Raw genomic sequence first — 12,691 nt, forward strand, 5'->3', positions numbered from 1 at the left:
TTGGGAGAAGGAAGGGAAAATATTTTTCCTTATTCCTCCATGAGGCCCTCATAAGAACATAAGAAGAGCCCTGCTCTTCTGGATCAGGCCCAGGGCCCATCTAGTCCAGCTTCCTGTATCTCACAGCAGTCCACTAGATGCCTCAGGGAGCACACACAAGACCCCAAGATACTTGCATCTTGCTGCCACCTCCCTGCATCTAGCATTCTATTTACCCTCACAGCCCCCCAGCCAAGACACCAGATTGTATTTGAGTTGAACTTATGTTACTTTATTAAACACAGTGACCAATTTTTAATGCCTGAAATCTACTGAATATACCTTCCCTCCCTCGCCAGTCTAGGGTAGGCGAAAAAACTGCCATCCACGACCAATTCGGATGACAGAAAAAAATTCCTACCCAGCCCTCATAATGAGTGACCAGCTAATTGGCTTGTAGCCTGTGATGGAGTTCTCCTCCAGAAATCTGTCCATTTCCCTTTTAAAGGCAATCACCAATCATACTGTGGTGATTGCCAATGGATCTCCTTGGATCTGTACCAGCTTTCTAAGGGATGTCAGTCTGAGGAGACAAAGGGGGAGTGTGTTGGCAGGTTCTGAAGGGGATAGCATCTGATGCAAGTTGTTTGGGTCAGGTTACCTTCAACATGCCCCCATCCCTCCCCCTGAACATCCCACCCCCCTGTACTGTTCCGCCCACTCTGCTAACTTACCAATGTCAGCAGGGCCTTTCCTCACTGCCACTGCATGCAGGGTTCTCCCTACTGTCTGTGGTGGCAGTGGCCCAGAAGTGCATGGCTAGAATGGCACGTGGGTGCCATAAAGTGCTCTCCGTCACCAGAATGCTAGTTGCAGCAGTGGAGCATGTGGATAATATTGGGCTGTAAGTGATTTTAAAGTTATTTTGAAAACTCCAGTTAAAGATAATAATGGCCTAAAATTTTGATAAAATCAGGCACAATAAAAATGCTTAAATAGAACACTGAATAGTTTCTTTCAACACTTGCAGGCAAAGATCCCATATCTCACATAACAGCTATGGACTCGGGTTTTTGAAAATTGTAAAGTAACACATGGCAAGTAAAACTAATTCATCTGTAAATCTGCTTGCCTCCAGAAACTCAGAACTTAACCACTGTAACTGTAGTCACACTTTTTTACTGCTGGTAATTGGGTGGTGTTGCAAGAGTGTCTATGTGTTGGTGCTGCGGTACTGCAGGACAAAAACATATTCATACAACAGATGTCTTTTTCCTTATGTTGTATAAGTCAACAGACTGGTAGAAGTTTAAATTTTACATAGTGTTTGGCTTAGCCTATAGGAAAACTCATATTTTTTTATGTAGCTTAACTGTATATACAGAGGATGTTTACAAATTTCCTTATGCAAAAAGCGGTGGTGAGACCAAGTTTCTATCATGAAAAGAGGCTTTGTGGAGAAATCTGGGGGAATCCTGTTAATGTGGTTTAGCCTTGCTGCCTTGTGATATGGACTGTGAGTTCCACATGCTTTCCAGCTGGTGTGTAAGCCTGGGAAACATTATCCCCAGCTATATGAAGGCGGTCGAGAATCAGACACTCTGGTGCCATGTTTTATATTCCCTTCTGCTTGTTCTCTCTCTTGCAAAAGTTCTCTTAACAGCTTGTTGAGCATGTTTGGCTTAATGGGACAAAATTTCACTCATGCTTTCTTATTATCCTGCATCAGTTGGAAACCTTTCTGGAATAGCAAGATGGTATGCTGAAGATGCTTTATATAGGATGGTCTCAAATATTACTTTCCTTCATTGCTTGTGCATTTTAATGCTGCCTCCCTTAGGTCAGTCCTAACTCTGACTTCCCCCATTTTATAGAAGAATGGGAAGCAGGAGTTGGCTTATTTCTTAGGCAAAGTACAGGTATTAGTTGATAACAAAATATGATGAATCAATCAGCTCTTTTCCTTCAGGTTAAAACTTGCAACTTTTTAGACTTAATTGCCCACTCTGAAAGGACTTTCAGTAGTAACAGGATTGATGCAATTAAGCTACTTTACAGTGAGTGATTAGTCTGTGTTAAATCTTCAGTTAAATAGTCCTCAAACTGTTGCTTCTGTTGAGATACTCTAATTTTTATTTCACCACAAAGATTCCTTATTTCCTTAATGGGTTGACAGGTCTAGTCCAAATGTCTCTTCAGGATTCACCCTGTTGACCACGTGACATGAATCTAGAAAGGTGATGCAATGTATTGGATCAGCTTGTAATAAAGGAGAAGTGTGCAAACTTCCCAAACTCATATTTTCATACTTACTGGGTGGTATGTCTCTTTTGAACTGATATCCACTCTACAGAACAAAAAGAATTCTCTAGGACAGTGTTTCTCAAAGTGTAGTTCAGGACCCACTAGGTTGGTAATGAGCTAATTTCAGATGGGTCACATAGCACCTTACTCAGCTGCCATTGAGAGTACAGGGTACAGAACTGCTGGACAGGGCAGGCTCTTGCTAGAGAGAGGCATGGTGCTTTGCCCTGAAGTGATGGGAAGATGGGATGCAGGAAAGGGGGAAGGACTGTGTGCTTGGAGAAGGATTCAAGTCTCCTTTCTGTTTTGTCTTCTGAGCTAGAATGTTTGATTTCCGAGCTATACAAAATAACAGCACGGGCATGCTGTGTAATGGGACTATTGGCTGATTACAACTTAGGTTTGAAACCTAAATTGATGATGTCACTTCTGGCCATGACATCACTTCTATGTTAATGACATCACTTCCAGTGCGTCCCAACAGACTGTCATTCTAAAGTGGGTCCTGGACTCCTGGTGCTAAAAAGTTTGAAAACCACTGCTCTTGGAAGCTGTCTTGAACACTTATTTGGTATATTTGTAGCTGTTTAAGAGCAACTCAAATTTCCAAAGCAAGGGAAACTTTTGTTACAGGAAAAAGCTAATGAGTTCGGTGCTCTTTTTTTCTTCTTCTTTTATTAAAGATGACTGGGTTATGGCAAATATGTACAAAGTTAAGAGACACACCTATAAGGAGGTTTCGAAATTGTAGTATCTGGGAGAAAGAATGTAGAGAAGATTTTTTTTTAATGGTAATTCTAGAACTCAGGATCAAACAATGACCTTGCTTAGTAATAATTTCAAGACAGGCAAAAGGAAGTACAAACCTGTGGAATTTCATACCACAAGACATGGCAATAGTCACTAGATTTGAATGAATGAATGATACATTTATTGAACATACTGCCCATGGTAGCCTCCCTGTACAGAAACAGCATAGTTCTGAAACCAGATGCTGGGAACAAGCAACATGGGTGACTATCATTGAGAGTTGGTGTAGTGCTGTGGTCAATGTGTTGGACTTGGACTGGATGATCTGGGATCTAATCTCTTTTCAGCTGTGACAGTTGTCTGAGTGACCTTGGGCAAGTTACTCTCCCTTAGCCTATCATACTTCACTAGCTTGTTGTAAGGATAAAAGGAAGAGGCACTTGGAGTGCTCTGAGCTCCTTGCACTAAGTAAATGTGTAAATAAAGACAATGTGTAAATGTGAACAATAAATGTTATACTGTGTTTGTGTGCTGCCACAGGCATTTGAGAGCAGAATGCCAGGCTGGATCGTTCATGGTCTGGTCCACCAAGACACTTAAATTATGAGCCTTGTATGAGAGTCAACATATTGATACCCAGTAACCGTCAGTTTAATATAACTGTGGAAGGCTTTAGCTGTGACTGTATGTAGTTGTGTTTCATGCGAATTATATGAGAATAAGGATGCACATCTTGAATATCTTTCTCTCATTCTTTTTCTAGTGGAACCTTGTTTGCGAGTCTGCCTGGAAAGTCCACATTGCAAAATTCTCTCTGCTTGTAGGGTTAATCTTTGGCTACCTAATAACAGGATGTATAGCTGACTGGTAAGTGAGAGTTCATACCCAGATTAAAGGGGATAAATTTCTCAACCTAAAAGTGTCATTAAATTACTAATTACAAATAAATTTCTTCTTCTTTTTCTTCAGTGGTTTGGCTCTTGCCTCTCTCATAGCATTCCTCTTCAGTGCTTGTATCATGATGGCAAAAATATTTTACAGATGACTTGTCATTAATGGATTATGTTGTTGTGCAGAATGAAGTAATTCTAAATTTTTAAAGAAGACATTGGAGATAACAGATTGCTTAAGTTGGGCTTCTTGCACTAGAGTTGGCCATCAGCCCATTTTTATTAAGCTGTAATGGCTTTGCAGTGGAGACAGAAATGCCTAGCCATGCTCTCTGCCAAGATGTAACATAAAGAGAGTTATTTTTTGTTTTTAAATGGAGGTAGGTAGACAGAGTGGGAAAAATGAAAGCTTACTTGAAATGCTGTTCTTTCCCGAGACTGAAGGATGCCAACTATTGTCCTATCTAGGCCTTGCACTTCTTGAACTCCTGTTCTGGCAGCGCATGGCCCCTTATGTGGGAGGAAGCACATGAAAGCTAGACCAATATTGTGTGCTTCCTCTCACTGCTGCAAATGGTGACAGGCACGATGTGTGCTGCAATAACTCCCAGGGGCTCAACTGGTGCCAGTAAGTTGGTGGTAGGCACAGGTTGTGGGCCGGGAAGGGGAGGGATGGATCTCAGCATCACCAGCATATGTTAGCATCCTATCCCCTCTTTCCCAACCCTCCCTGCCTCTTTTCTTTGCTCAGGATTATTCCAGCTATATAGCTGCTATGGTTCTGAGGAGACCCATAGGCCACCAGGAGGCCTCTGCAGAGATAAGTAGAAAATATTTTTTACTTACCGGATCCCCTTCCACACTATAGCATGCAGCACATGCTCTGTCAGCATGGCTGCATTCTTGGTAATGGTAGGGGATATGATTAGAACATAAGAACTGCCCCATTGGATCAGGCCATAGGCCCATCTAGTCCAGCTTCCTGTATATCACAGCGGCCCACCAAATGCCCCAGGGAGCACACCTGATAACAAGAGACCTGCAAGGCTTCCTGGGAATTGTAGTTAAGAACATAAGAACAGCCCTACTGGATCAGGCCATAGGCCCATCTAGTCCAGCTTCCTGTATCTCACAGCGGCCCACCAAATGCCTCAGGGAGCACACCAGATAACAAGAGACCTCATTCTGGTGCCCTCCCTTGCATCTGGCATTCTGACATAGCCCATTTCTAAAATCAGGAGGTTGCACATGCACATCATGGCTTGTAACCCGTAATGGATTTTTCCTCCAGAAACTTGTCCAATCCCCTTTTAAAGGCGTCCAGGCCAGACGCCATCACCGCATCCTGTGGCAAGGAGTTCCACAGACCAACCACGTGCTGAGTAAAGAAATATTTCCTTTTGTCCTAACTCTCCCAATACTCAATTTTAGTGGATGTCCCCTGGTTCTGGTGTTATGTGAGAGTATAAAGAGCATCTCTCTATCCAGTCTGTCCATCCCCTGCATAATTTTGTATGTCTCGATCATGTCCCCCCTCAGGTGCCTCTTTTCTAGGCTGAAGAGGCCCAAACGCCGTAGCCTTTCCTCAGTTGGGCAGATTGGGCAGTTACACTCTCATAAGCACATGAATTCTCACTCCATTTTACTCTAGGGATCCACCATCTATAAGAAAACAGAAGTTTGACAAATGATATACAGTATAGATCCGAAAACCAGGTGGAAAATGTTGCTACTTCTAATAATAAAAAACAGAAGATTTTCATTTACTTTTTCAGCAAATCATACTTTTGGAGAAGAGTAACTTATTTATTGTTTAGTACCATCCATGTGCATGGGACATACAGAATGAGAGGTCAGGTTCCTGCCCTGAGAGGCTCACCCTTTATATATTAGCACAAGAGAGACAGCAGAGAATGGAGATGGAAATGAAGGCCGGGGGTGAGCAGAGGAAGAAAATGTAGTTTTTTCACTTGGCTGAACTTAAGTTTAGTTTCAGTAGAGAATGGGGACCCGAGAAGTTCTACAAAAGGCTTCATGGAACAATTCTTAAGTAGCTTAGTGCACAATCCCTAAACACTGGAAAGCACTGGCGTAAGGGGTTAGGATTGCGCCCTTAATTTAGTAACTTAATTCTTACACACTGCTCAAATTTTAGTTGTACTTTTAATATGTGATTAGCTGTGTGAGAGATACACGTTTGTATGTGTATCCCATTGAAAAGCAATGCGGGTTCAAATATATGCACGTTCTGATGCACATTCTATTCTTTGTGCAATCCAATTCTGTGCATGTTTATTCAGAAGTAAGTCCTTTGATCTTCAGTGGTGCTTACTCTTAGGTAGGGTTGCAGCATTGGTGAGTATGCTTCTGTGGAGAAAGAGAGAGACATCACTGTAATCTTTGCACAATCAAAAAGTTAGCTTGAAATCCCCCCCATCTCTAAAGGTTAAAAAATAGTGATTACGCAAAATTGACCTTTCCTGATTTCTTCCTTCCTTCAACCAAAGCTTGTCTTCCTTACATTTAAATAGCGTGAACAAAGATGAGCATGCAGGAAATCTTACTGTTGCTTGGCAACCAGCAGAGTCTAGAACTACGGTTTATTAAACATGTTAGGTACTTGAGACTAGATTAGATGTTGGGACTTTGATCTTATCTGGATAATGGCTGCAATCTGTCAACTAATTGTCATCAGCTCCAGCTGAGATTAAGCCCCTCCCTTGCACAGCAGACTGTTTAAGAGCCAGGTATACAGTAGCTTCTTTGGAGAGCATTTCTTGTTGTTTTCTCTGTAGTTGTGTCTTTTTTGTGATCTAAGAATTGAGACAGAGCAGAGGTGAAGCTACTATAAAAATGTGAATGTCTTGAGAGTACATTTAAAAAATGGATTCAAAAGCTGATGGGAATTCTAACTTGCAAAATATTATATTGAGCATAGAATAATACACATATGGCTTTGTTTCCCTTTTATTTTTTTGTAGGGTTGGTCGTCGGCCAGTGCTGCTCTTCTCTGTCCTTTTCATTTTGATATTTGGACTGACTGTGGCCCTTTCCGTGAATGTGACGATGTTCAGCACACTCAGGTTTTTTGAAGGATTTTGCCTGGCTGGAATAATCCTTTCATTGTACGCACTGAGTGAGTATTGCCGACGTAATACATCCTAGGCACTTCCTTTAAAAGTGCCTTGATTTGTAATGTAATATATCTTTTAGTATTTTTACAGGCCTGATTCCTCTATGATTTGCTGCGTTTTGCTCTTTTTATCTGACTTTTTATCTGACTACTGTTTTTATGGTATCTGTTAATGTGTTTTAATACATTTTTATTTGTTGTTAAATTATGTTTTTAATCTGTTTTTAACATGTTGTAAGCCGCCCTGGGTCCCTTTGGGGAGAGGTGTATACCGCAAAGAAAGAAGGGTTCCACTAAATCCAGGAGGGTGCCCGCATGGCTAACCAGCCAAGTTAGAGAGGCTGTGAAGGGCAAGGAAGCTTCCTTCCGTAAATGGAAGTCTTGCCCTAATGAGGAGAATAAAAAGGAACATAAACTGTGGCAAAAGAAATGTAAGAAGGTGATATGGGAGGCCAAGAGAGACTATGAGGAACGCATGGCCAGCAACATTAAGGGGAATAATAAAAGCTTCTTCAAATATGTTAGAAGCAGGAAACCCGCCAGAGAAGCGGTTGGCCCTCTGGATGGTGAGGGAGGGAAAGGGGAGATAAAAGGAGACTTAGAGATGGCAGAGAAATTAAATGAGTTCTTTGCATCTGTCTTCACGGCAGAAGACCTCGGGCAGATACCACTGCCCGATCGGCCCCTCCTAACCGAGGAGTTAAGTCAGATAGAGGTTAAAAGAGAAGATGTTTCAGACCTCATTGATAAATTAAAGATCAATAAGTCACCGGGCCCTGATGGCATCCACCCAAGGGTTATCAAGGAATTGAAGAATGAAGTTGCAGATCTCTTGACTAAGGTATGCAAATTGTCCCTCAAAACGGCCACGGTGCCAGAAGATTGGAGGATAGCAAATGTCACGCCTATTTTTAAAAAGGGAAAGAGGGGGGACCCGGGAAACTATAGGCCGGTCAGCCTAACATCCATACCGGGTAAGATGGTGGAATGCCTCATCAAAGATAGGATCTCAAAACACATAGACGAACAGGCCTTGCTGAGGGAGAGTCAGCATGGCTTCTGTAAGGGTAAGTCTTGCCTCACGAACCTTATAGAATTCTTTGAAAAGGTCAACAGGCATGTGGATGCGGGAGAACCCGTGGACATTATATATCTGGACTTTCAGAAGGCGTTTGACACGGTCCCTCACCAAAGGCTACTGAAAAAACTCCACAGTCAGGGAATTAGAGGACAGGTCCTCTAGTGGATTGAGAACTGGTTGGAGGCCAGGAAGCAGAGAGTGGGTGTCAATGGGCAATTTTCACAATGGAGAGAGGTGAAAAGCGGTGTGCCCCAAGGATCTATCCTGGGACCGGTGCTTTTCAACCTCTTCATAAATGACCTGGAGACAGGGTTGAGCAGTGAAGTGGCTAAGTTTGCAGACAACACCAAACTTTTCCGAGTGGTAAAGACCAGAAGTGATTGTGAGGAGCTCCAGAAGGATCTCTCCAGACTGGCAGAATGGGCAGCAAAATGGCAGATGCGCTTCAGTGTCAGTAAGTGTAAGGTCATGCACATTGGGGCAAAAAATCAAAACTTTAGATATAGGCTGATGGGTTCTGAGCTGTCTGTGACAGATCAGGAGAGAGATCTTGGGGTGGTGGTGGACAGGTTGATGAAAGTGTCAACCCAATGTGCGGCGGCAGTGAAGAAGGCCAATTCTATGCTTGGGATCATTAGGAAAGGTATTGAGAACAAAACGGCTAGTATTATAATGCCATTGTACAAATCTATGGTAAGGCCACACCTGGAGTATTGTGTCCAGTTCTGGTCGCTGCATCTCAAAAAAGACATAGTGGAAATGGAAAAGGTGCAAAAAGAGAGCGACTAAGATGATTACGGGGCTGGGGCACCTTCCTTATGAGGAAAGGCTACGGCGTTTGGGCCTCTTCAGCCTAGAAAAGAGACGCTTGAGGGGGGACATGATTGAGACATACAAAATTATGCAGGGAATGGACAGAGTGGATAGGGAGATGCTCTTTACACTCTCACATAATACCAGAACCAGGGGACATCCACTAAAATTGAGCGTTGGGCGGGTTAGGACAGACGAAAGAAAATATTTCTTTACTCAGCGTGTGGTTGGTCTGTGGAACTCCTTGCCACAGGATGTGGTGCTGGTGTCTAGCCTAGACGCCTTTAAAAGGGGATTGGACAAGTTTCTGGAGGAAAAATCCATTATGGGTTACAAGCAATGATGAGTATGAGCAACCTCCTGATTTTGGAAATGGGTTAAGTCAGAATGCCAGATGCAAGGGAGGGCACCAGGATGAGGTCTCTTGTTATCTGGTGTGCTCCCTGGGGCATTTGGTGGGCCACTGTGAGATACAGGAAGCTGGACTAGATGGGCCTATGGCCTGATCCAGTGGGGCTGTTCTTATGTTCTTAAGGGTGGGATATAAATAAAGTTTATTATTATTATTAATATATTTTGGTGTGAAAAAAAAGCATTAACTGCTAACTGTGCATACATTTAATTATTCAGTGCATTCTTGAGTCACGACACTGGAAATACTAGTCAAACTGGTCTGTGCAGCTGATGTACTGAAGTAGGAGTGATCCAGTGTATTGTTTTGGGGATCTGTATGAGAAGATTGGCTGATTGGGTCAGACCCAGAGGCCATGTTATCCGGCATTCTGTCTCCCCATCATGGCTAGCCAGGTGTTTTGAGAAGCTCAGAAGACCGCTTATGATGGTTTGTCCCATCATCCAGTAAATCTGTGGTATTGCTTAGAAGCTTTATTGACTTGTCAGGGCAACTATCCGTGGTGAGATACATCTTCTTTAGATAGATAGATACTTTATTAACGGTCATCCGACCAGCTAGTCACAAAACAACACAACAAAATACACAAAATTAAAACCAACATCCCTTTACGCATATATAAAATCATAAAATCATCAATTTATACTCTCAATTTTCTTTCTTATCAACTGTGCAGCATGACAGAAATGGGCCACCCTGAGCGATATATCAGGATTTACATCAGACAGCAGAAAGGCAAGCTGCTCCTCCACCTGCATTCCCGTTACAGCGCCAAAAACCGGGGAAATAAATTTATATCGCAAATCATCATAATTTGGACATTGCAGAATAATGTGGGCAGTTGTCTCCACCACATTATTATGGCAGGGGCACAGTCTCTCTGAATAAGGACGCTTTGTGTAACGCCCCAAAAGAACTGCTGATAGGAGTGCATTGCACCTGGCTTGAGTAAAAGCAATTCTGAATTTTGGAATAACGATGTTATAAAAATAACTGGCAGGAGAAAGCATAAGAGCTTGATCTCCAAGAAAAACATATGTAGAAAGTCTGGCTCTCGCAGATCTCATTTCAAGATCCACCAACCTCTGACGCAAAATTTCTTTTGCGTCTCCCAGGCTCATCATTGTTAAAGGCTCAGGGGAAAGATTGCAAAAATTAAAGTAATCCAGGCACCTCTTTTCCCAGGAGCCTATAAAGGGATCCAAAAAGATCAAATGAGTAAAATTACACTGTCTTGAGAGAATCTTCAAGAAATAATGCAAGGCATTTAGCCACATCGACATCTCTATACTTGGGGTACCAGATTCCAGCCTAACCATGGTATTCGGCACACATCGGGGGACATACATCAGTTGACGCAAAAATTTGGTCTGGATCACCTCTAAAGACCTGGTGTTTAAATATGGGGCGATCTCAGAACCATAAAGCAATTGAGCCCTAGTTTTAGCATTATGCAGCCTTAGAGCCGCAGGGAGAAATTTGGCGCCTTTGGATGAATAAAAACGATAAATGGCACCAGATGTTTTCTGTGCTGATTGACCGACATAGTTTTTATGGGCCAAACGGCCACCTTGATAGTGAAAAATCACCCCCAGGTATTTTATTAATTTAACCTGCTCGATGGGTTTCCCATTTAGGAGCCATCGATGGGCCTTATAGTGTCTGGCAAAAACCAACACCTTTGTTTTATCAGAATTAATGATCAATTTCTCCTGTGAGCTAATCAGGGCTAAATGGCGAAGGGCCCTCCTCATGCCAACCTGTGTTCTCGATAATATAAGTACATCGTCAGCATATGCCAGAACAGGGACGTGACGATCAGCAAGCTTTGGAGGATGTAAAGCCAGATCATCAAAGGAGGTAATCAGTGAATTTATATAAAAATTAAATAAAAGGGGGGCAAGAACACAGCCCTGTCTGACCCCTTTATTAACAAAAATTGGTTTCGTTAAATGACCTCTAGATGAACACCTAATCCTTATGCCCGAGTTGCTATATAAGCTAACCATAAGCAACAATAACCGACGATCAATAGATGAAGCTGCAAACTTATCCCATAGCCTTGATCTAGGGATTAGGTCAAAAGCAGCCTTAAAATCAACAAAGGCTGCAAAAAGTCTAGAGCCCCTAGTGGCCAGATGTTTCTCGACAAGGAATTGCAGCACCAAAGTCTGATCAAGGGGTGATCTTCCAGGATACATCTTCTGTGAATTTGTCTCATACCATTCTTTTAAAATGCTACTTAAGCTATTGATTTGTTTAAGTTGGCCCACTATACAAAAACTTATTGGCATGGATCCTTCATTGTACAGTGAAGCTTTCCTGTCCCTTTCTCTCCACTGCAGTCCACTGGGTCCCCTAAAAGTTACTCTTGAGGGTTGGAAGACTGGAACAGTGTAGGATGCAGTGTAGGGGTCTGCAAAAAGGAGGGGGGGGGGAACCAGCAGAAAGCAGAGGCATCTTGCAGAAACCAAAATACCTTTCACTCATGCCAAAGCACTTTGGGTCCAACTCAATATACAGGTCCAGCCTATTTATACATGGATTTTTAATACACGGATTTGACTCCACTAATGGCCTCCTGCAAATGAGAAGGAATGTGCTGATCCCTGAAGAAGGGGAAAATGCATCCCTTTAAAATCAGTTTAAAAAACGGAACAGTCGTTTAACAATAGCCTCCTTAATGAGAGAGAGAGGCTGGCAGCTGGCTGACAATTCATCAATCCTTCTCTCTCCAGTGGACCCCTCCCTTCCCCTTGAGCATGTGAAAGAAAGGTGATCATTTTGCATTGGTGAAGGGAGGGGCTGAGTGAAGCACCTTTGTAAGCCCTTGGATGATGAGTGATTGATGGATTGTCTTCTTAATGACTCTTATCTTACATCATAATGGTCAGCAAGGCTGTTTTTAAATCACCAGAGCAAAGAAACTTCTTTTTTTAAATTGATTTGCTATAGTGTGTTGTTTTTTTTGTTTTTTTTTTGCCATCCAAAAGTGCTTGGAATGGAACCCACATAAATAATTAGTCTCACCTGTAGCTGGAATTTGCATGTGTTTTTTGTTTGTTGTTTTTATCCTTCTAGAGTGTGGGGATCATGACCGGCTCCCCAAAGGGGTATAAAGTTAAAATATCTGCATGTGTATCTCTTCATACTTGTTCAATGATACATTGAATGCTCATTCAAACACCATTACATATCATTTTTTAATCTGAGGTTATCAGTCAAATGACACTGGAATCCGGTAGACCCTAGTTAACTGAACAGTGAAAAATGAAACCGTACGTGTGCAAGATGATATGGGGTCTCTGTGACATCTAGCCTGCAATCTC

At 42.4% G+C, this 12,691-nt stretch overlaps 1 protein-coding gene across 2 annotated transcripts in view; it reads left to right on the forward strand.

Moving 5' to 3' along the window:
- Positions 1 to 12,691, forward strand: part of SLC22A23 (solute carrier family 22 member 23) — a 113,805-nt gene that overhangs the window by 25,444 nt on the left and 75,670 nt on the right. For both annotated transcript variants that reach the window (XM_066623922.1, XM_066623923.1), the window contains exons 2-3: positions 3,797 to 3,900; positions 6,905 to 7,059. In XM_066623922.1, the coding sequence (XP_066480019.1) occupies positions 3,797 to 3,900; positions 6,905 to 7,059 (259 nt within the window). The remainder of the gene's footprint in view (positions 1 to 3,796; positions 3,901 to 6,904; positions 7,060 to 12,691) is intronic.

Source organism: Tiliqua scincoides, chromosome 4 (genome assembly GCF_035046505.1).
Source record: "Tiliqua scincoides isolate rTilSci1 chromosome 4, rTilSci1.hap2, whole genome shotgun sequence".
NCBI lineage: Eukaryota > Metazoa > Chordata > Lepidosauria > Squamata > Scincidae > Tiliqua > Tiliqua scincoides.